The sequence below is a fragment of the Ictidomys tridecemlineatus genome, chromosome 10 (assembly GCF_052094955.1).
Source record: "Ictidomys tridecemlineatus isolate mIctTri1 chromosome 10, mIctTri1.hap1, whole genome shotgun sequence".
Taxonomy (NCBI): domain Eukaryota; kingdom Metazoa; phylum Chordata; class Mammalia; order Rodentia; family Sciuridae; genus Ictidomys; species Ictidomys tridecemlineatus.
In genome coordinates, this window is record NC_135486.1 from 71,317,822 (window position 1) to 71,340,950 (window position 23,129).

Consider the following 23,129-nt stretch of genomic DNA (forward strand, 5'->3'; position numbering starts at 1 on the left):
ATGCATCTAGTAAGTGGGGAAGCTGGAATTTGAACCCAGGCAGTCTGGTTCTCATTTGGGGAGGGGCGACTGATGAAAGGGGAGCTGGCAAAAGCCTGAAATCATACATGCTGTGCTGCTTTTGAGCTGTTTGTCCAAGTTCTTTATTCTTTGCTTAGACCTTTCTGATTACGTATCAACTAACAGTTTGGAGTGGGGACATAGCTTAGTTGGTAGAGTGCTCGCATGCACAAGGTCCTGAGTTCAATCCCCAGCACCACCCCCACCAAAAAAATTAACAGTTTGTTTGTTTCCTTCTGTGCTGAAAGACTCACCTCTACAAGGAGAAGAAATGGGACAGGAGGCTAAAAAATACATCACTCTGGTAATTGACCAAGAAGTGCTTGGGGAATGATCAGAGAATTTTTCTTCCACTGTGGGATATTGTCATCCTTGGACACGTTCAGAGGGCTGGTGTGGAGGCCCTGGAAGGTGGTAGATAAGGCAGAGAAGAGAAAGAACCCCCCTACTGCCCACCTTCCACTGTCTCTGGCTTTGCTTTCCACAGGTGAACCAAGGAGCTCAGGCCACCTGAGCAGGATGGGAAGGCCTGCTATTGTCTGAGCAGCTGGCACCCAGAGAACAGAGAGAGAGAGTGTGTGTGTTTGTAGAGGGGACAGGAGGCAGGCAGAAGAAACCTCATTCAGGCCCACTGTAACCAAATGTGCTGGCTACAGGGTGGAGCCTTAATCCCAATGTGTGCTCTCATTTGGCAAGTGGTGAGGAGACCATTGAGCCACCTGAGTGACAGCCAAGTATATGACATACCTGGATTCTGCGCTGGGGGTGGAGCTCAGTGGGAGAGTGCTGCTTTCAACCTCCAGCTCTGCAAAGGAGGGTGAGGAGGATGGGGGGAGGAGGGAAGGAGGAGGAGGAGGAGGAGGAGAAGAAATGATTGGACTCTTCATATTCAGATTCTAATTGTTCAGCTTCTAAAAATACCTGTGATTAGTTTGGATGGATGGATGAATGTGGTAGCCCAAATTCCGGGCCCATAGATGGGTCTAAAGCAATCATATCAAAGGGAGAAAAAGTAAAACATTTTTTTGTTGATAATAACAGTACAAGACCTATTGTAAAAAAGGAAATACCAAGAAAGAAAGACATCATCCACAATTCCACACCAGAGGCATACATTATCAACATCACAATTTCATTCTGCTTTTATTTTTAGACCTTTATTTTTAAATATTTATTTATTTATGTATTTATTAGTTCTAATCAGTTATTCATGACAGTAGAAAGCTCTTGAATTCACTGTACACAAATGAAGCCGAATTTTTCACTTCTGGTTGTGCATGAAGTAGAATCACACCATTCATGCAATCATATTTGTACTTAGGGTAATGATATCCATCTCATTCCACCATGTTTCCTACCCTTTTGCCCCCTCTCCCCTGCTCTTTGCTCCATCCAAAGTTCCTCCACTTAGCGCCCCCCCCCCACCGCCCATGGATTAGCATCCACTTATCAGAGAAAACATTTGGCTCCTGTTTTTTTGAGATTGACTTACTTCACTTAGCATGATATTCTCCAACTCCATTCATTTTCCTACAAATGCCATAATTTTATTCTCTTTTAATGCTGAGTAATATTCCACTGTGTATGTGTCTACAGTATCTTTACTCATTCATCTATTGAAAGGCATCTAGGTTGCTTCCACAGATTAGCAATTGTGAATTGTGCTGCTATAAACGTTGAAGTGGCTGCATTACTATAGTATGCTGATTTTAAGTCCTTTGGGTATAGACCGAGGAGTGGGATAGCTGGGTCAAATGGTGGTTCCATTCCAAGTTTTCTAAAGAATCTCCATACTGCTTTACAGATCAGTTGCACCAATTTTCAGTCCCACCAGCAATGTATAAGTGTGCCTTTCCCCCCACATCCTTGCCAACACTTATTATTGCTTCATACCTTATTTATTTATTTATTTTTATGTGGTACTGAGGATTGAACCCAGGGCCTTACACATGATAGGAAAGCACTCTACCACTGAGCTACAGTTCCAGCCCCTGCTTTTTTTGTGGGGGGTGGGGGCGGGTTACCTGGGATTGAATTCAGAGGCACTTAGCCACTGAGCCACACCCCAGCCCCATTTTGTATTTTATTTAGAGACAGGGTCTTACTGAGTTGCTTAGTGCCTCGCCCATTACTGAGGCTGGCTTTGAACTCACGATCCTCCTGCCTCAGCCTCCCCAGCCACTGGGATTACAGGCATGTGCCACCATGCATGGCTCTTGATTTTGTCTTCAAATTGTCATGCTTTTAGTGATTCAGAGGATGTTTTACCCTGGGTATCAGTTCTCTGCTAAACAACAAAAGTGTGGAACATGTGCCTGAAACTGAGACATGCCCTGATGTAATATAGAGGCCATTGCTGACATTCTTTAAAAGACAAACGTTTGGAAGTGAAAACAAGGACAAGAATAAACATTTGCACATCCGTGTTCATAGTGGCACTGTTCACAGCAGCAAAGAGTTGGGAGAAACTCAAAGAGTCCATCAAAGGCCAGGAATGGTGGCTCACATATAAGCCCAGCTACTTGGGAGTGTGAGGCAGGAGGATTGTAAGTTTGAGGCCAGCCTGGACAGCTTAGCAAGACTCTGACTCAAAATAAAAAATAAAAAGGGCTGAAGATGTAGCTCAGTGGTAGACCATCCCTGAGTTTGCTCTCTAATACTTAAAGAAAAGAAGAAAAGGAGTCCATCAAAGGATGATGGGATAACCAAAAGATGATCTGTATACATGATGGAATATTGTACAGCCTTTAAAAGAGAGAAGTTCTGACACATGCTACAATATAGTTAATCCTGGACAAAGTCATGCTGAGTGAAGTAAGCCAGTCATAACAATACTAATATCTTACATGAAGAGATATCATGAAGTAGAGTCACACCATTCACACCATGCTACTGCATCGGTGGTTACCAGGAATTGGAGGAGTTTCCTGTTTAATGGGGATGTAGTTTCAGCCAGGAATGTGAGAATGTTCTGGAAGCAGATGGTGGTGATGGCTGTGTGACAATTTGAATGGACTTAATCCCTCTGAACTATATGTTTAAAGATGATTAAAGTGGTAAATTTTACTTATGTATATTGTAGAGAAATATACATAAGTAAAATTTACCACTTTAATCAAAAAAGAAAAAAGAGCTGGAGTGGGGTTCCTGCTTTCTGCCTTCACACCTTGCCTAGGGAGATTCTTTCCCCTCCTGGAGTTCTTCCTCTAACTCCTCCCCTGGCTTCTCTGGCCAGGGTAGCAGCAGGTGTGTGACAGGTGAGCCTGAGAGTGAGAACACATCATCCTGCAGCTGATACTGGGCAGGAAGAAGGGCAGGGTGGTGCCAGCCTCTATGTCCTGGTGCTGTCCATGTCAAGGGGAAGCAGGAGTCTCTCCAAGATCTCACGGGCCTTCCCTCCGTGTTCTGCTCCAAAGTGCAAAGCACTAGGCAGAGTAGCAAGCACTGATCTAGTGGGCTACACACAGGCCTTGACTGTGTGATGCAGCCTTTTTAAAGGCTGTATAATATTCCATCATGTCACCCTCAGTCAGGTCTCCTCTAGGCTTCTACCATGCCCTGACTGAGAGTCCCTTGGTTGTATGGCAGGGGGAGCCAGCAGAAGGGGAAGCAGGACCATCCTGCACCTCACCGACTCAGCTGGATGATGTCCCAATGTGGGTGAAGTTTGCCATCTAGTCTGAGTCCTGGGGCCAGGGCAGTGGGGGCAGAGGGCAGAGCCTTTGCCAGATACCGTGATGCCTTTCCCAACTCCCCAGGGCCCCACTTGCTTCACAGCAGGGGCAGCCAGAACTGCTGCTGGTCCCCACAGACTCGTCCTGTGGCAGGCCTGGCAGGCGCTGGGGCTCCAAAGCACCATGCATACTCGCACGCACACATGTGCACACTCACCCAACCCCATCACTAGGAGATTCAGTCTTTCTTGGCCTCACTTGCTTTTCTTCCTGGGAACTTCCATTGGGTCTCCAGCAGGGAACTTTCTCTGGAAACTCCCTGGGAGTTGAGTATCTTAAGAATGTATCCAGGGATGGTATATAGCTCAGTTGGTAGAGTACTTGCCTCACATGCACAAGGCCCTGGGTTCAGTCCCTAGCACACACAAAAAAGTAATCTCAACTTTTGGGCTGGGAATATTGCCTCACATACACAGGCCCTGGGTTCAATCCCCAGCACACACCCCCAAAAGAACGTATCCAGGCTTCTTTCAGAAGGTCAGCTCGGGTTTAAGTTCTCCAAAAGCTACAAACAAAAAAGCCGTTCCGTGTTGCTTCAATGGCTTCTCTGAAGCCACGTGGAAAAGTCTCAGGCTCAGCATGGACACCAACCTTAGGGGTCTGCTTGTTCTAGACTTTTCTCACCAGTCTGTAGAAGCCACTGAAGTCTTGTTCCCTGACGGCTCCCAGCACATCGGGCTCTTGTTTCCTCAACAAGGAATACAATCCTTGCAGCTGGTTATCACTGCCCAGCCTGAAGCTCGATGACAAGACAGTGTTGTGGCTGGGATGGTGGATATGCCAGCTTTCACATGGCTAGACTTTCCATTCACTTGAGAAGCTTTTAAAAAATTGCCAAGCCTGAGCCCCTTTCCAGGGATGTGACCTTATTTGGCCATGATGGGCTTTACGCATTTTTAGAAGTCCCCCAGATGTTCCAGGAACAGGGGTTCCCTTGATTCTTTGACTATATCCCTGGTTGCTTTGAAACTTAACATTTTTTTTTCTTTTCCCCAGCCTTCTTCTCCTTGACCTTCTTTTTCCTAAACTTTTCTCTGATCTTCTCCTCCCTGATCTTCTTTTCCCTGATCTTCTCCTTCCTGATCTCTCTTCCCTAATCTCATTTTCTCTGAACCACCTCTTTAAAACGCTTACCCTGTTCCTGCTGATGGGCAGAATTACAGCCTTTGGGACAGGAGTCCCCTGTGTGTGTTTCTCTTTTGCTAGCAAAGCGATACACCGTCGTCTTCTTTTTTTTTTCTCAAAAAAGTGTCCTTGTTATTGCATTGGCATTGGGGACAAGGACAGAGCTTTCTGCAACATCCACCCCCCACCCCCGCCCCCGCCCTGACCTAGGGTGGAACCCAAGGTCCCATGATAGGCAAGTGCTTTACCATTGAACTACATCCCTAGTCTTTTTTTTTTTTTTTTTTGGTGGTGGTACTGGGGATTGAACCCAGGGCCTTGTGCATGTGAAACAAGCACTCTACTAACTACTGAGCTACATCCCTCCCCTGTCCTTTTAAAACAATTTTTATTTTGAGTTAGATCTCACTAAGTTAGTTGCCCAGCCTGGCCTCAAACTTGCTATTCTGCCTCAGCCTCCCAGGTAGCTGGGAGTATAGGTGTGTGCCACCACACTGAGCTTCCCAGATGATTCTTATGTGCCTCTGTCTGGTGTTGGAAATCATTGCTCTCTGTCATGTTCAGCTTCAGTAGTCAGCTTTGCGTGTTCACTCTTTTTCTCCCCCAAGATTTTTTTTTGGGGGGGGATACTAGGAATTGAACCCTGGGGCATTTTATCACTGAACTAAAAGCCCTTTTCTTTCTTTCTTTCTTTCTTTCTTTCTTTCTTTCTTTCTTTCTTTCTTTCTTTCTTTCTTTCTTTCTTTCTTTCTCTCTCTCTCTCTCTCTCTCTCTCTCTCTCTCTCTCTCTCTCTCTCTTTCTTTCTTTCTTTCTTTCTTTCTTTCTATTTTGAGACTAGATCTCACTAAATTGCTTAGGGCTTCACTAAATTGCTGAGGCTGGCCTTGAACTTTAGATCCTCCTGTCTCAACCTCCATAATTGTTGGGATTACAGGCACGTGCCACCACACCTGGTGGCTTTCAGCAAATCAGGCTGGAGCTCGATTTATCCAAGTCCAGACAAAAAAACCTGACTTAAATAGCCAGAGGGCCAAGTTCTTGTTTTCCAGGAGGACTCTTTTGGAAGAGAGTACAGCCAGAGGGCTTCCTAGTGACCTCGAGACACATGGCTATGCCTTCCAGCTCTGTCCATGGATAAACCTCCAAGTTGTTTATCAGTCAACTCATTGATCATTTAACAGGAGTGAGGATTAGATCCTTGTATGAAAAACATGTTTTAACAAGGATGAGGAGAACAGGGCATCAAGGGAGTAAGGAAGACAGGAGGGGGAGATCTGAGTCTCCAATTTGTTCTCCTCTGGTCTCACCAGTCTCCAGCCTGCTGTTGCTGGTCCAGTGGTCCATCCTGAGGCTCAGCTGAGTCACTGTTGGGCTCAGACTGTCACCTGGTTGTATTAGATCATTATTTTCTCCTCCCGCCTGGTGACTTGACTTGACTGGTTTGGAAGTGCTGGAGTCCTGGCCAGGTTTTCTAGGGCAGGTCTGATTGAAGTGCTGGGGACTCCTCTCGATATCAGAGATACAATGGGCCAAAATAAAAAGTTATTTGGTGGTGCCATTTTTGGTGGTAGATGTTAGGGAATTGATTTCAAGTTGAACTGTCTTGTTTTTGAGTATATTGTTAATATTCTAATTGTAAAATACCCATGGATAAATCTACGATATGAATAATGTATTTATGTTGACGGTAAATATCAAGAGTGGCTTAAAAGCTCTGAGCTGACAAAGGAGGGTGGCTCAGTCCCTTCACCACTCATTCCTGCAGATAGGACGAGAAGCCACCTGCCCCGAAGTAGGGGGCCTCTGCTCCCTGCTTCTGCCACACCCAGCTTTAGTCAGCTGACAGTGTGGGGTGGGTGCAGGGGTTGCAGTGACATATGCTAACACGCTGCTTCACCTCCAGAGTTTATAATATGGTTAAATTTACTTTAGTTGTGTAAGGAAAGATAACTTTTTGACAGGTGAATTCAAGAAGGTATTGTAGCTGAGCATGGTGGTGCAGACCTGCAATCCTAGTAACTCCAGAGGCCGAGGCAGGAGGATCTCAAGTTCTAGGCTAGGGTGGGCAAATTAGGGAGACCCTGTCTCAAAATAAAACAAAAAGGGTTGGGGATGTAGCTGAGTGGTAGAGTGTCTGTCCCTGGGTTCAATCCCCAGCATTGCAAAAAGAAAAGAAAAAGAAGAGTGTTTGTTAAAATTGTGCTGTGTAGGGGCTGGGGATGTGGCTCAAGCAGTAGCACGCTCGCCTGGCATGTGCCAGGTGCTGGGTTCGATCCTCAGCACCAGAGAAAAATAAAATAAAGATGTTGTGTCCACCGAAAACTAAAAAATAAATATAAAAAAATTCTCTCTCTCTCTCTCAAAAAAAAAAAAAAAAAAGAATTGTACTGTGGAAAAAGGACATTATAGCAGTGACAGCTAGCATAACCTGAAACTCATTCTGCCATCTTCCTTAATAGTAGCATCCTGGGCAGTTGGCCCGGCTCAGAGGCCACATTTGCCTCCATTTCCCAGCAAGAGGTGACTCCATGGCTAAATCTGATCAGGGACAGAAATGTGGAAGTGTTATGTGGATTTCTGAAAAGTCATCTTCAAAGTGAAAAGGTCAGGGCTCTTCTGTCTGCCCCACCTCCAGCAGTTTCTTGGTATTTAAGTAGTGTTGCATGGACTATATAGTTTATATTCTGCTATGTAATATGTAGTAAAGATGAGATGTCTTAGGATGCTTCTCTACACTACAAATGATGGTTTCACATGTGGCAGGTTTTTGTTTTTGTTTGGTACCAGGGATTAAACCTAGGGGTGGCTAACCACTGAGCCACATCCCCAGTCCTTTTTATTTTTTATTTTGACACAGGGTCTTGCTAAGTTGCTTAGGGCCTCACTAAGTTGCTGAGACTGACTTTGAACTCTCTATATCCTTCTGCCTCAGCCTCCAGAGCTGTGGGGATTACAGGCATGTGTCCCTGCACCCAGCTGTATGGAAGATCTTTCAAGTAAATGGAAAATCGAATTAAGTGTACTTGTCGTTATTTTTCAACATGGGCTATTGAATGATCAGAGTTACCTCAATTCCTTGTTTATTCAAAATCCATAAGAATTTTGACTAGAGCTGGGGATGTGGCTCAAGCAGTAGCGTGCTCACCTGGCATGCGTGCGGCCCGGGTTCGATCCTCAGCACCACATACAAACAAAGATGTTGTGTCTGCTGAAAACTAAAAAAAGATAAAAAATAAAAAAAAATAAGTAAATAAATATTAAAAATAAAAAAAAGAATTTTGACTAAATGTATGCACTTTTGCCAAATCTGAGGGAGAGATTTTTGAGGTGAATGTGCACAATTATTAAGCTTTGATGCTCTGTGTGAACTTTAACATTCTTGAGTTTTGACTTTGCGTTTTGTAATAATTTCAGGCTTAATAAAAAATTGCAAAAATAGTGCAAAAGGTTCCTGGATAGCCTTAACCCAGATTCTGCAAATGTTGACATTTGACTGCATTAGCTTCTTCATTATTTCCTTCCCTCTTTTTCTTTCTTCCTTTCTTTCTTTCTTTCTTTCTTTCTTTCTTTCTTTCTTTCTTTCTTTCTTTCTTTCTTTCTTTCCTTCCTTCCTTCCTTCCTTCCTTCCTTCCTTCCTTCCTTCCTTCCTTTCTTTCTTTCTATCCATCCACCCACCCACCCACCCACCTATATATCTCTGTCTTATCTCAGAGAAAGAGATACAGAAGATGTGTGTGGGGGTATGTGTACAGAGAGAAATACAATTGCTCTTTGGAACTGTTTGAGAGCTGGGTGCAGACATGATTTCTTCTGCTTTAAATAAAAACAAGGACAGTTGTATGATCAAAATCAGAAAAGCAGTATTGATACTGTAATATTATCTAATAAGCAGACTTTCTGTCTCACCAATTTCCTGCTGATATTCTTATTTATAGAAAGAGAACAGCATTTTGACCGACTCAGGATTTTATCCAGGCTCTCAAGTTTGGGCGAGTTGTCATGCCACTTCTGTTTCCTTCATCTAGAACAGCCTTTCCTCTTTCCTGCCTCTCACGTTCTTGGTTTTTTTGAAGAGTATATACATTTAAAAAAAATAATTAAAAATTAAAGTGTGGTAAAACTTGTAGCACAAAATGTACCATCTTGACCATTTTTAAGTGCGCAATTCAGTTGGGCTAAGTATCTTCACATTATTGTGCAACAGACCTCCAGAATTTTCCTTCTTGCAAAACTAAAATTTTTCCCATTAAACAATTCCTCATTTCCTCCTCCCACCCTGACAAACACCACTCTTTTTTTTCTCTATGAATCTGACTAATCTAACTATCTCATAAACATAGAAATCATAGAGTATTTGTCCATTTTGTGACTGGCTAATTTCACTTAGCATAATGCCTTTTAGGTTCATTGATGTTGTAGCATGTGCCAAATTTCCATTCTTTTGAAAGGTGAATACTATTCCGTTTTCTGTGCATTCTATATTTTGCCTTTGCCTGTGCCTGTGGACGCGTGGCTGTTTCCTCCTCTTTGTTATTGTGAATAATGCTGAACATATGTGTGCAAATATCTCTTAGGATTCAGACCACTTGTTCCTTAGAATATCAATTTGTATCTGCCTATAACTTCTTTTTTGGGGGAGGGAGGTTCTGGTTATTGAACTCAGGGGCACTCAACCACTGAGCCACATCCACAGCCCTATTTTGTATTTTATTTGGAGACAAGGTCTCACTGAGTTGCTTAGCACCTCACTGTTGTTGAGGCTAGCTTTGAACTCAATCCTCCTGCCTCAGCCTCCCGAGCCGCTGGGATTACAGGTGTATGCCACCACACCTGGCTGCCTGTAACTTCTTTATGATTAGATTCATGGGCTGTGAGTTCGACAGGCATGCCAGAAGGCATGGTGTTCCCTTCTTAGGTTGGTGAGGTTAATTGATCACTTACTCAAGGATGGCATCTAGCGTGCTTCTCTGCTGTGGGGCTGCTATTTTCCCCTTTATGATTAGTAAGTGTTTTGCGAGGAGACCACTTTGAGACTCTGCAAGTATTCTGGGATTTTTAAAAATCAAACTTCTACCCACTTTATGATTCTTGTGTGAAACAATAATTCCTATGGTGATTTCCAAATGGCGACTTACAAAGCCCAGCCTTCCTTCTTCATTTGTTTATTGGTGCTCCGATAAAGAAGCTTTCCCTTCTTCATTAGTTTGATTTACATTTGAATGGATTTGTGGGTTCTTATTTGTGGGTTATAATTTTTTACTATCATTATTTCATTGTATCAGATTTGGCTGGTGGGAAGTAGGCTCTTGTCATTTTTTGACACATCTTCCTCATCATCTCATTAACTTGTATTTTAGCATCAGTTTTTCCTATGCACCGTACTTTTAAACAGTGACCAATTCTAGGTACACACTAAATAACTCATATTAAATCAGTTGCAAACTCTAAATGGCCAAAGACCCAAGGCAGCTATAGGGAAAAGGCTTAAAGAAACATGTATTAAAAATTCATTCATTATTAGGCGTGGTGGGGTATGCCTGTAACCCCGGTGTCTGGGGAGGCTGAGCCCAGCCTCAGTAATTTAGCAAGACCCTATCTCTAAATTTTAAAAATGAGGCTTGGAAATATAGGTCAGTAGTAGAGCTCCCCTGGGTTCAGTCCTCAGTACTGCTGGAGAAGAAATCCAAGCATTCATTGAATAAAAATTAGAAAATAAAATAGAACTGTCTCTAGTTGGAGTGTGAACCCCATGTGACACTTTGGAGTCCTTCCAGCAGGGATGGCTCAAGAGCCATTGCATTCTGAGGGGCTTGTCAAAGGAATGTCTCACCCAGTGTCTTCTGGACCCTTCTTGCTACCAGAGTTGGTAAATTATACGGCTAAATGCCAGATCAGCAGTTTTATACCTGATTTCCACAACATTGCAGTTACAGGCCCAAAGACTTTAACTCCAAGAAGAGCCCTGAGATGTTCTAAATCTGACGTGCAGGCAAGTGTCTTGTGAAAGTCACAGAGTAGGTGAGAGGTAGAGCTGGGATGGGGGTTCAGCACCCCACGACCAAAATCACAGGATCCTTCATTTGCAGGGCTCTGTAGAAGCCAGCTAGTTTGATTCCAGCTGTGTGGGCACCTTCTAGAGGGTTTGGATAGACCAGCATCTGGCTTCAATTCATGATACAGCAGGTGCTCGCTATTTCTCTGGCCTGTCGTTATCCATTATACAGGAAAGCTTCTGCTAGGGTTTGGATCTGGGATGTCCCCCCAAATCCCATGTATTGAAGGATTGGTCCCCAGCCTGTGGTGCTCTTGGAAGGTAATGGAATCTGGGAGGTGGAGCCTCGTGGGAGGAAGATAGGTCATTGCGGGGGGGGGGGGGGGGGGGGGCATGCCCTTGAAGGGATATTGGGACCTAGGCTTCTCTTTCTTTTACTTCCCAGCAGCCATGAGCTAAGTAGCTTCCTCCACCACACAGTGATGCCATGATGTCCTGCCTTGCCACCACCGCGAGAGCAACTGGGCCTACTGATCTTGGCACAGTAACAGAAAGCTGCCTAACACAACATGTCCTTGTACCTTTGAACCAGCGTCTGATTTCTGCTTATGGGGCAACATAATGCAAAACGACTAACTGCCCATGTATTTGTAAGCAGCCGTCATTTTATCTCTCAGTCATTTTATCTCACAGTCTTGTTCTTTATCTCACGTCCTGGTTGTTCAGCTGTTCTTCACAGGATGGTGTCTTTTTAGCTGGTTGCCTTCCTCGGGAGGAGTGTGTTGACATTCCCCTAAAAGGAGTCACCCAGAACTGCACAGGGTCCTTCTCCCCAGTGCCATCACAGATGGTCTTTTTCTGTGGTTTGAACGCTGTGCCTGGACAGAGCTCAGCTGGTTGAAGTCATCCAACAGTTAGTCAGTGTTACTTTCCAAAACTGCTCTTTTTTTTCAGCTCGATTTGGCTCTATTTTTAGGATGTTTTCCACTGGGAGAAAGAAGGAAGACAGGGGCGCAGAGCAGGGAAAGCCGACTCTGGTCTACCAGCCCCAAGTTGCTCCGCTGCCTATGTCGGCAGCCACCAGCTCAGTCAGCTCTTGCTACACCCGCGCCTGTCCCCTGCTTTCTCAATGTGGCTTCTTTGTGCGTCATCAGGGCACACTTTTCCGCACTCAGCAGAAGGGACGGTCTGATTCCAGTTTCTCTTCTCCCCAGTTTAGCAATCTCTGGACTCTTCCTGTCAGCCTCATGTGGTGTGTGTGTGTGTGTGTGTGCGCGCGCTCACATGCATGTGCAAGTGTGCAAACACCTATGTGTTGGGGGGATGTCATTGATCTGCTGAGGAAGCCAAGAGGTGGAAACCAAATTGCAGAGCTCTCAAGAATGGAAGAAATTCACTCAGACATGAGTCACCCACCTGGGATGGACATGGACAGTTTACAAATACTAGTTTTTTATTTTATTTCATGGAGAACAATGGGAGTCATTGATCTTTGCCATCTGAGGAGTGGAGGAGATGCTTAAAGACCATCTGGATGCCTCATCAGCAGATAGGAGAACAAAGGTCCAGACCAGGTCCAGACAGGTCAGGGCCAGGGTTGGGGCTCCAGACCCCCGGGCCATATCCCCAACCCCACACCACAGTTTCTTCCCTGTTCTCCCATTCCTTCTGGACAAAGCTGGGAGCTGCATTAAACTCAGATCATAATGGTTGATTGTTTAACCTATAATTGCTTTTTTTTCATCTGGCACTGAAAATTTAACCCAGGGTTTTGGCACATTCTAGGCAAGTGCTCTGCCACTGGGCTATATCATCAGCCACCGCCTTTTTTAAAATTTTATTTTGAGACATGTTCTAAGTTGCCCAGGCTGACCTTGAACTTATGATCCTCTGTCTCAGCCTCCCAAATATCTAGGATTACAGGCTTGCTTGACCATGCCCTACTCTACCAGAATTGCTTGTGTATGTGTGTGTGTGTGTGTGTGTTGCTGAGGTGTGAATCTAGGGCCTTGTGCATGCCAGGAAAGCACTCTACCACTGAGCCACAACCACAGCCACAGTCCCTAGAACTGCTTTTTGTTATAGTATTTTGGGTCCTTGGCTCATTTTGGCATTTCCTGTAGGTCTAATGGTGTTTTTCAACATTGATCTCTCCCTAGATCCCAACTCTTTCAACACCATGAAGCAAATTCACTCTTTAGTGAACAGCACAGTCTCTTTGCCATCTGCTGTGAGAGAAGTCTTTCCACCATCCTAAAGTCAAGGTGTGCTCCTTAACATGCAGAGCACATGGGAATGCAATGCTGCTTACAGATACTTGAGATGAGCATCTGCTGTTGGAAGGGGCATAGGTATATTTTGTTTTTCAAGGTGGTTTTTTTTTTTTTTTGTACTAGGGGTGCTTAACCATTAAGCTACATCCTCAGCCTTTTTTTTTTTTTTCCAATTTAGAGATTGAGTCTCACTGAGTTGCATAGGGTTGCTAAATTACTGGAGCTGGCTTTGAATTTGTGATCCTCCTACCTTAGCCTCCAGAGCCACTGGGATTACAGGCCAGCGCCATTGTTCCTGGCCATTGGTGTATTCTTTTTCCAGGTGCAGAGGGAGAATGAAGCATGGAGATTTGAGGAAGATCAATGTCTTTCTATCCATTAGTGCTGTCTACAAACAGAGCTGAAATTCTGGGGGGTTGGAGGCTCTTGGGCATTATGGCTGTCCAGTTGGCTACATCCCACCTTAAGCATCTGTCTGCCCTCTGTATCCACCATGACTGATGGCTGAGAGATAGTTTGTCTTACCAGTGAATAAACAACCTAAACTATCAAAACAGTGATGCCAGGAAACGTCAACTGGTCCCCCTTCTACCGACCCATATACAATTTATCTACTGATGCCTTAGAAAACTTTTCACCTGGTGAAGGTCATAGAGCATTTTTCTTATGGAAAAGATAGTTTTCTACTCTTTCTTATTTTCCATCCATGATTTGAGAGACCTCAGACAGGAGACATAAGAGTATGGTCTAGCAATTAATTGTGGCCAACATGGCTTAATCTACCCTAGAACAGGTCTTTACCCTGAGCTGTCCTATCAGTTTATATGGTCTTACCACATTTCTTGATTTTATTTCAATTTCTCTTGGTGTTATCTATGGGTCTACAGAATATTGCTGCTGAAAAACTTTTCTGTCAAGAAACAAAGCCAATTGTTTTCTAAGATATCCTTCTATTGAAAATCAAGATTACGGGTCGACAGAGAGCTGGCTGGACCCTCAGTCATGCCTCCCTGGGTAGCTGGTCATACCTGCCTGAGGTCATTTTGGTCCAACATCTGGCCCTCAGGTTTTCCTGTTTAGAAGTTGGATTTTGACAGTACACACAGATACAGTTCAGCTCAGGGAAACTGAGTTCCAAATCAAACTGGTTATGAGAATCAAAGTATTAAGCTGTTTTCTGTTACTTTGATGAAATAGCTGAAGCTTGGTAGCTTTATAAGAAGAGAGGTTTATTTGGCTCATGGTTCTTGTCTAAGGTCAAGGGGCTGCACCTAGTGAGACAGCACAAAATGTCACATGGCAAGAGGAAAGGAGTATATATATGTGTGTGTGTGTGTGTGTGTGTGTGTGTGTGTGTGTGTGTATGTGTGTATGTGTGTTTTCCTCTTTTGATCTCTTCTTTTTCTTTTTTGGTCCTGGGGATTGAACCCAGGAGATCTCTACTACTGAGCCACATCCCAAACTCTTCCTTCCTTCCTTCCTTCCTTCCTTCCTTGGTACTAGCAATTAAACCTAGAGACACCCTACCACTAAACTCTTTTTTTTATTTTGAGACAGAGTCCCACAAAGTTGCTTAAGTTTGCTAAGTTGCTGAGGCTGGTCTTGAACTTGTGATCCTCTTGCCTCAGCCTCCCAAATTGCTGGGATTACAAGGGGAGCACCACTGCACCTAGAAAATTAGAGCATCTTAAACTCTCTGAGAAATACAATAGCCCCTCCTGATTCATGTCTTCAATTTCCTCAGTTTTAGTTACCTGAGAATTGTAAAGGGAAAATTCCAGAAATAAATAATTCATGAGTGTTAGATACTTTTCACTATAGTATGTTTTTAAAATTGTTCTTTTTCATTATTAGTTATTACTGTTAACCTCTTACTGTGCCCAAATTGTAAATTAGACCTTCTCATAGGTGTGTATGTATAGAAAAAATACAGTCTATATACAGTCTGGCAGTATCTGAAGTTTCACACATCCACTGGGGGTCTTGGAGCATATCCTCTGTGTTTAAGTGGTGATTGCTATATACAAGAAGACCAAGGCTGCCTCCACATTTTTTTTTCTGTTTTAATGGTGATTCATCATTAACATTAATGCCATTTCTTTTTATAAAACTGTCATTTCTTATTAAATCGACCTTAGTATACTTGCAAAGTATGTGCTATTTCTACACCACATCTACACCACGCTCTCCAGGTGTGACTGCTAAAGCATACAGGTGCATGAGTCTCTCTGAGAGGCTGGGTCGAACTTTCATGTGAGAACACTTCCCATTGAAACATTATTTGGAAATTTTAAATTATTAATCTATGTGATTGTTTCTTTTTTATTGGTGTCTTATAATTATACCTATTAGTGAGATTCATTGTATCATATATAGTTTCTTAAGATGATTCTTATTTGTACATTATAAGTGAATACTAGATAACTCAGAGATTATTTTAATCCGCTTTTTTACTGCTGTGACTAAAAGACCTGACAAGAACAATCTTAGAGAAAAGTTTATTGGGGAGCTCACAGTTTCCGAGGTTTCAGTCCATAGACAGCCGGCTCCATTCTCAGAACTTGAGGTAAAGCAGAACACCATGGTAGAAGAGTGTGGTGGAGGGAAGTGGTTCACACCCAGATCAGACAGCAGAGAGACTGTGATCCACCTTCTCCAGCCACACCCTACCCACCTTCAGCCACTACCCAGATAATCCCATCAGGGGATTAATTCACTGATTGGGTTAAAGCTCTCATAACCCAATCATTTCTCCTCTAAACCTTTGCGACATTGTTTCACTCATGAGCTTTGGGAAGACACCTCATATCCATATATAACAGACTGTCACCTAAAACTCTTGGATCCAGACTTTTGTTATTAGCCTTATCATTGGGAAGGAAATATTGAGCATTCTAGTTGCAAAGTGATTGAATTGGGACAAACACAAAAGAATACCAAACTAGCTGAAGATTTTGTTTTTTATTCCTCAGCCCAACGGCTATGTGACTACAGGATATTTATTTAATATTTCTGAGTCTCAGTTTCAACTCAAGGAGGAAAGGTAGGGGCGGGGCGTGTGTGTATGTGTGTGTCTGTATGTGTTGAGGAGACACTGACATTCAAAAGCGAATTCTTAATTCAGAGAAGGCACATAACTTGCTTGACTTGATCGCCCTGGTCCAGCTGATGCTTAGTGAATACTTTTTGCATGCAGAAATGAGAGATCTTGACTTTGGGTTCCATGTGCCTTCAGACTCAGTGAGGAAAAAAACTGAAGAACAATGAGATGCATGTGAAATTCCCAGGTAATCTGCCTCCAGTTAAGGGAACTTAACATCCGGTATGGACTTCCCTTTCACCTGCATTCTTACCTCTTCCTCTCTGAGTTCCCAGCCTGATCCATGGACCTTTCTCCCTTTATTCTTCAGCTATAAGCTCTTGGGCATAGGAACTCTTTCTTGGTAACAGTCCCTGTGAAGCTCGGTTTAATACCAGGATGATGTCTCTGTGATCACTTTCTTTTGGCTGGATCCACGTGGTAACTGAGATTCCTCTGTCATTTCTTCCTTGCAGGTTCTGAGACACAGCTACAGCTTGAATGTCTAGTAATTGCTAGCTACCTGCAGTAGTCAACTATTTTTGAGACACTTTTCACCCCAGGGAAAGAGGCTTAGCATAAACTTCTCAGAATCCTCTACAGAATTCTTTGACTATTTCTTTCTGTCTTAAGCTTGTCCACTGGGGACAGGACACAAACCCACTGATATTTTCCTAAAGATCTATGCAAAGTTGAGAAATAGAACCCGTCCTCATTAAAACATAGCCAAAGCTTTATTCTCTTTTTCCATAGGTGCAGGATTCATGCAAATTCCATGTGTACATGTGTGTGTCATTTGTAAGAAACAATGGTGTTGTCAACACATGCAGATCAGTATGGAGTTCTTGACCATTTTTCTGCCAAGTCTTTCCCCCTCAATGCCCAAATCTACACAATCTATATACCCCCCTCCAGAATTTGAGCAAACAGAGATATCACTGCTTTAAATATTTTTTAAAAAGTTACCTTTTTGTTTTAAAACAACTATAGACTTTAAAGAAGTTGCAAAGTAAGAGTCCCATGAACCTTTCACCCAGCTTCCTCCAATGTTGACATATTATGTAACTGTAGTAAAATATGAAAACCAGTCAACTGATGTTGGTATTACACTGCTAACTAGATCATAGGACATCTGATTTTAAAAAAGCATGACGATTTTTGAACTCACAATATAATACTTTTTTAACAAAAATACTCTTATGTCTTGATGTTGGGTAAGGAGCCTTATCCAGACCCTAATATCCTCTTGAAGCAGCAGGGTAGGGTGATGCTAGATATGAAACACTAAGGCAGTTTCAGGAGCATGATCCCAAGCTCAGGAGTGTCATTAAAAAAAGGCAAAGACCATACCAGGTGGAGTAACATGCACTAAGAAGAAGGAAATGGAAACTTGGGTTTGGTGGGATGTGGTTCGCACAATTTGAGTTGATTGACCCAGAGCAAGGCTTTGGCCACAGTGGACCCTCTTTACATCTCAATGAGATAGTGAAGTCTACTTGGTTGGAGAAAAAAGTAATGACCTGTGTAGAAAAAGAATGGATTCTTTCCTTTTTAAAATAGATGTGACTTTTAGAGCCATTTTAGGTTCACTACCAGATCAATAAACATCTCTGCCCCTCCTTACTACAGCATCTATAGTTGGAATCTTACAGTCAGTAGCTTTTTCAGTTTGGCTTTTTTTTTTCATTTAGTGATATGCATTTAAGGCTTCTTTACATCTTTTAGTGGCTTGATGGCTCATTTCTTCTTAGCACTGAGTCATACTCCATTGTCTGGATGTACCACAGTTTGTTCACTCATCTAACAAAGGATATCTTGATTGCTTCCATGTTTTGGCATATATGAATAAAGTTGCTAGGAGTTCATGAATTGCTTTTGTTTTTTAAAAAATATTTATTTTTTAGTTTTAGGTGGATACAATATCTTTATTTTGTTTTTATGTGGTGCTGAGAATCGAACCCAGTGCCTCATGCATGCTAGCTAGGTGAGCACTTGAGCCACATCTCCAGCCCCTCATGAATTGTTTTTTGAATTGAATGTGTGACATTGTATGGGTGGTCTTGAGTCTCTATTCCCATTCATGTAAGTTACAAATATTTTATTTAAAAAACCCCTCCCCCTCTTCGGATGGATGGTGATAGAAGGGTTTGGTTTTGCTGTTTATGTGGTATCTCAAATTTACTCTCTCATCCATGGGATTTTTTAGAGGAGAGAATAATGACACTTTGTGTCTAATTAGCAACTTCTGATTGCTCACAGCCTGCCACAGCTTGTTACCCTCTTTCTCTCCCTGGGGAGGAGGTAAGGCACTGGCATGGTTTAATCGATTAAATCTAACTAGTTGGTGCAGGATCATGCAAATGATGTCACTTACTGCTGTCGTGATAGTCGTGGCTTGGAGTGCTGGTAAGGGTTAGATGACACCGGCCAGCAGAGCAAACTAGGAGTAAAAGTCACGGAGGAAAACTACTTCCATGTCCTTTCTCTAAGAGTGGAACTGGCTCAGTGAATTCTGCTCTGCAAGCACTCCACCAAGCACTTGGTAACGTTTTAAGTAATTGCCCTGCTAATGTCTTGTCTACACAATGACGGTCTTTCTCTGCTCTTTGCTTCCAAACATCTTAATTGTTCTGGGTGAGATCACTGTCGGATCTTCCCCTGCTTGAGGATTCCTCTCAGCAACCTGGGTTAGGGTGGATCTTCAATGAATGAGTCTCCCAGTCTGCTGTCTGTGTCAAGTAGAAGATACCTACTCCCCAAACAAACACTGTTCCTGACTGGCTTTCTTCCTTAATCTTTGACCTGCTTCCCTGACCTCTCTAATCGCCAAACCTCCTTTTACTCCTTCACATGAAGCATGGGATTTTGTCTAGATGGACTTGAAGACCTCATGGCTTAAATAAGGTAGAGGGCTGTGACCCAGAATCAAAAAGAAATCCTGTCTGCCCAAGCCCTTGGAGTTGTTCTGGCTGTAAAAATATCATGTACTAAAGAAATGGTTACAATCTTGGCACCCTTTTCTGACAGGCTGCACTCATTGTATCTTTCCAGTTTGGGGACTTGGGAGTTGGTGGAGCTCTTGAAGGCCATGTTTGAGAAGATAGGGAGCCATTAGCAGAACTAGGTAAAAGAGTTAGGAGGCTCTCTACACCAGCAAACTCAAAACAGCAAGTACTTGGAATATAGTTACAGTTGGGTTACTTCTAAGCAATTTGGTAGTGAAGTAGTTTTATCTCCCTGGGCTGTCATTTAGTCAGGCCTGTAAAGGCTTCCAGCATTTCAAGCTGGCCATTAAAAACTCTCTCAAGTGTGAATTTGTCCTTGTCCCTCATGCACTCTGATTGCATTTACCTATCCTAAGCAGCAGGGGGATTAAATTGACTTCTGTTTGCTTGCTGCATAGCTGGTGCAGGAGGTGACTGGGCAAGAACCAGTCTTTTTTCTGGAGGTCCACAGCTTTATTGACACACAGGCAGGGAAAGTGCCCTGTCTGCACTGGGACCTCTGAGGATGTCAACTGTCTAGTTGCCTGATTGCCAACCCTGGTCAGATGCTGTTATCTAGGTCAAGAGATTAAAGATGTGCCTCCTCTGGCACAGATCCCCACCCTTGACTCCCCTGAGCTGAAACCAATATTGTGTTCAAAATCTTGGAGGGGGGGAAGAATGCCACCTGGTCTGCTTACCTGGCCTATAAGTGTGCAAAATCTTAGTGGGCAAGCAGCAGGCCAGCAGGTGCAGGGTGCTGCCTTGGGCAGTCTGACTCCCTCACTGACTCCTGCAAATCCTAATGCTTGGAATGCTTCCTTGTGGTGCTGGTACACGCTGACTTGTTTTCCCCTTTGGGTCAGCCCACTCTTATTTTGGGAGTGGTGTGGGGATCTCTTCTCACGTGGGAATTCTAGGGTGTCACCTCTGGCATTTGCTCCCACTGCAGAAAAACAAGTACAAATGCAATGCATCAGGTTTCTGAACAGCTGCCGAGCACGGAAATCAGACAGTCAGCAAAGTTATGTGGGGAGCTGGGGCTCGGGGGAGGGCGGCGCGCCAGGGTGGGGTGAGGGAGTCGGGGTCGGAACCCAGAGACCCCGGGGACACGGGCCAGGTAGGTGCCTGGGCGCTCAGGGCCCCTCCGGGCGACCCGGATGCTGGAGAGGGCGGAGGCCCGGGCGGGGCTGGAGAGTGGGGCGGGAGCAGCTGTGCCCGCCGCCAGGGAGCGGACGCCCTCCCAGACGAGCATGCAGGACGTGAGCGACGTGTGGCAGCCTCTGCGCAGACTTTTCCACTGCACTGTGGGTTTCAGCGAGCGCCGTCTCCTTCCCTCCAATCACAGCCCAGCCTCTGCGCAAAGTGTGCACCCCTCCGCAAGGCAGGGCTACGCTTCTATGCCGAGACTTCGCTTGCTAAAGCCATTCATGTTGTGCCCCTGCTAGGGCGGTGGTCCTCATCCTGAGTTCTCCAGACCTTCACCGAACAGCCTCAGATCTGACTACAAGGCTGTCATTTATCACGAGCCGATGCAAACCGTGAGGACCGATAAAGCATGGCTCGGACATATCAAAATGTGGCGAGGGAAGGCTGTAGTGTGTGCAGGGAAAACAACATACAATTTGAGTTTGCACTACCAAGGTGTTGCCGCTTAATAGTTACTCAGGAGTTTATAGTCTGGTAATGGATTTCAGGTGGGAATGAAGTCCCAATTTTATTTACTACACGGAGAAAGCTCAGAGGTCTGGGCTGCAGGGGTTGACATCGCACTAGACAGCGCACCACGTTGCTCTTCTCCCAGCACAATTCAGGTTAGGGACCAGAAATTATTCGGAATTATTCAGGTCTTCTTAAGGGGTAACCAGAGAAAGGTCTAACAAGGGTGAAGAGCAAGCCAGGGCTCCGCGTTCTCTTAGGACCTGGGACTAGATAGCAGGAGCAGGGCGTGCTGCTGCTGCCCGCCCGCAGGGGGCGCTAGCAGGCCGCCTCCTGGCTCGCCTATCTTCTTCCCACGTGAAAGGGGGCTGGGACGCAAAGAATGCGGCCCGCCCAGAGCTGACGTGAGCTGTGCTGCCGGCCCGGATACTTTAAAAGGCCGGGCGCTGCGTGTGGCATCCTGGTAAAGCTGGAGAGCAGGCAAGCGGGCGTGCTGTGCGGCGGGATCGCGGCTGTCATTGCGCCCGAGCATCCCGGGGCTTTCCAGAGCAGACAAGCCGGCCGTGCTGGCAGCCACAGCTCTGCGCTCCTCGCAGATTCCGCCGATCCCCCTACGGGCTAGCGTCCAGGACTTAGCACAAAGCACGTTTCCCAAAGCAGCACAGCGAGCGCCCGACCGCGCGCCGGCGCACGCACCCCTACTTTCCTTTGTTCCCGGGGTCGGCGGCCGTCCTTCTCCCCACGTCGGAATCTCCTCCCGGGGTGGCGGGCCGCCGAGTGCAGCTGCGAAGATGCCCTTGGAACTGACACAGAGCCGGGTGCAGAAGATATGGGTACCCGTCGACCACCGGCCCTCGTTGCCCAGATGTGAGTGCGGCTGCGCGGGGGCCACGCTGCAGTTTGCGCCGCGCGCAGGGCCAGGCCATTGTGTGCGGCCGCTTTGTGCCGGTGCTCTTCTGCTGGAAGCGCGCTCGTGCGGGCGCGGTCGGCGGGGCGGGGGCGGCGGCAGGCTGCGCCTCCGTGGATGGACGGCGGGGGCGCTGTGGTCCCGGAAACGGCGAGCGTGCCCGGGACCCGGCTGCGAGAGCTGAGGCGGCGGAAAGCGTGCGCCTAGGGGACTCCGGGGAGGTCGGTCCGGGCACTCCGTGCCGGCACCAGCGGCTGACTGCCGCCGGGGCGTGGCCCGCCGCTCCTTCGCTCCTCTCCTCCGGGCACCCTCGGGTTCCCCGTCTCCCTACCTTCCTCCGTTCTCTGCATTTCCATCTCCTCTCTCCCCTTGCCATGCATTTGTCTTCTCTGTCACCTGCACATTGCTCTTTCTGTCTCCTCTTTCTTTGCCCTCACCATAAATTTATGTTTTCTCTTCGTTCTCGATTCCTGTCCCCCACTCCTCTGTCTCTGTATTTCCATCCCTCTGCACTTTCCACGACTTCAGGAACGCCCAGGCTGGGGGCGACAGCCATCCGGAACCAAGCCTTTTGCTCTGGGTTTGGGAAGGGTCCCTGGGTTGGTGGCTGCGCGGTTGGTGGCGTTTCACAAGTGCACACACACACAGCAAATTTCCGAGCTCGGAATTTGCTGGCAGTTCGCCTCCTTGCCGCGCCAGACGCCCTGGGTAAACGATTTGGAGGTTCCCTTGGGCTCCATCTATAGCTGCAGAGAGTCGTCTCTTGGGCGGCTGAATGGTAGTTGAAATGGCTCTAAGGCGGTGCTGCCCTTTCAGGTAAGTCGTTCAGAAAAGCCCAACAAGTGCAGAAGGACGAGCTACGTGCTGGGCGTTTTACTTAGCCCAGGTCGGTAGCCTGAGAGGCAAGGGTGGGATCCAGGTGCAAAATTCTGGTGGCTTGCGGTCATCTGAGGGCACCTTAGTTCCAGGTTGCCACGTTTCTCAGGATGGCCACCGCTGACAGTGACAGCTCACTTGGAGGTTTGCTGGGTCTGAGTCACGACTTCTCAGCCCGAGACCTGCTCCCAGTGGGTGGCGCTGGCCCAGCCAGCAGGTCCTTTCTGTTGGCTTGTGGGTTTGCAGGGAAGAGCTATCCTGCTCTCTTCCTGGGCAGGGTAGCCAGGAGGGACTGGCAGGCTTCTCTCTTTTCTCAGCCTTTTCAGATAATCTGAGGCTTGTTTACTAATCTGGGGCTGGGTGAGGTCTTGATTGTCTTTCTATAAAAATACCCCCAGGGAGATTTGCCCAGGGTCAGATGCAGAAACAAGTCTTGTCC

At 45.6% G+C, this 23,129-nt stretch overlaps 1 protein-coding gene across 9 annotated transcripts in view; it reads left to right on the top strand.

Moving 5' to 3' along the window:
• Pfkfb3 (6-phosphofructo-2-kinase/fructose-2,6-biphosphatase 3) overlaps window positions 1-23,129 on the top strand; it is an 86,844-nt gene that overhangs the window by 38,832 nt on the left and 24,883 nt on the right. For 4 of the 9 annotated variants that reach the window (XM_021723046.3, XM_013356379.4, XM_078023178.1 and 1 more), the window contains exon 1: window positions 21,350-21,774. The exons of 2 other annotated variants lie outside the window; for them this stretch is intronic. In XM_021723046.3, coding sequence (XP_021578721.1) covers window positions 21,699-21,774 — 76 coding nt within the window. In that variant the 5' untranslated portion in view covers window positions 21,350-21,698. 3 more of the 9 variants (XM_005320300.5, XM_078023177.1, XM_040277895.2) reach the window with 3 other exon arrangements.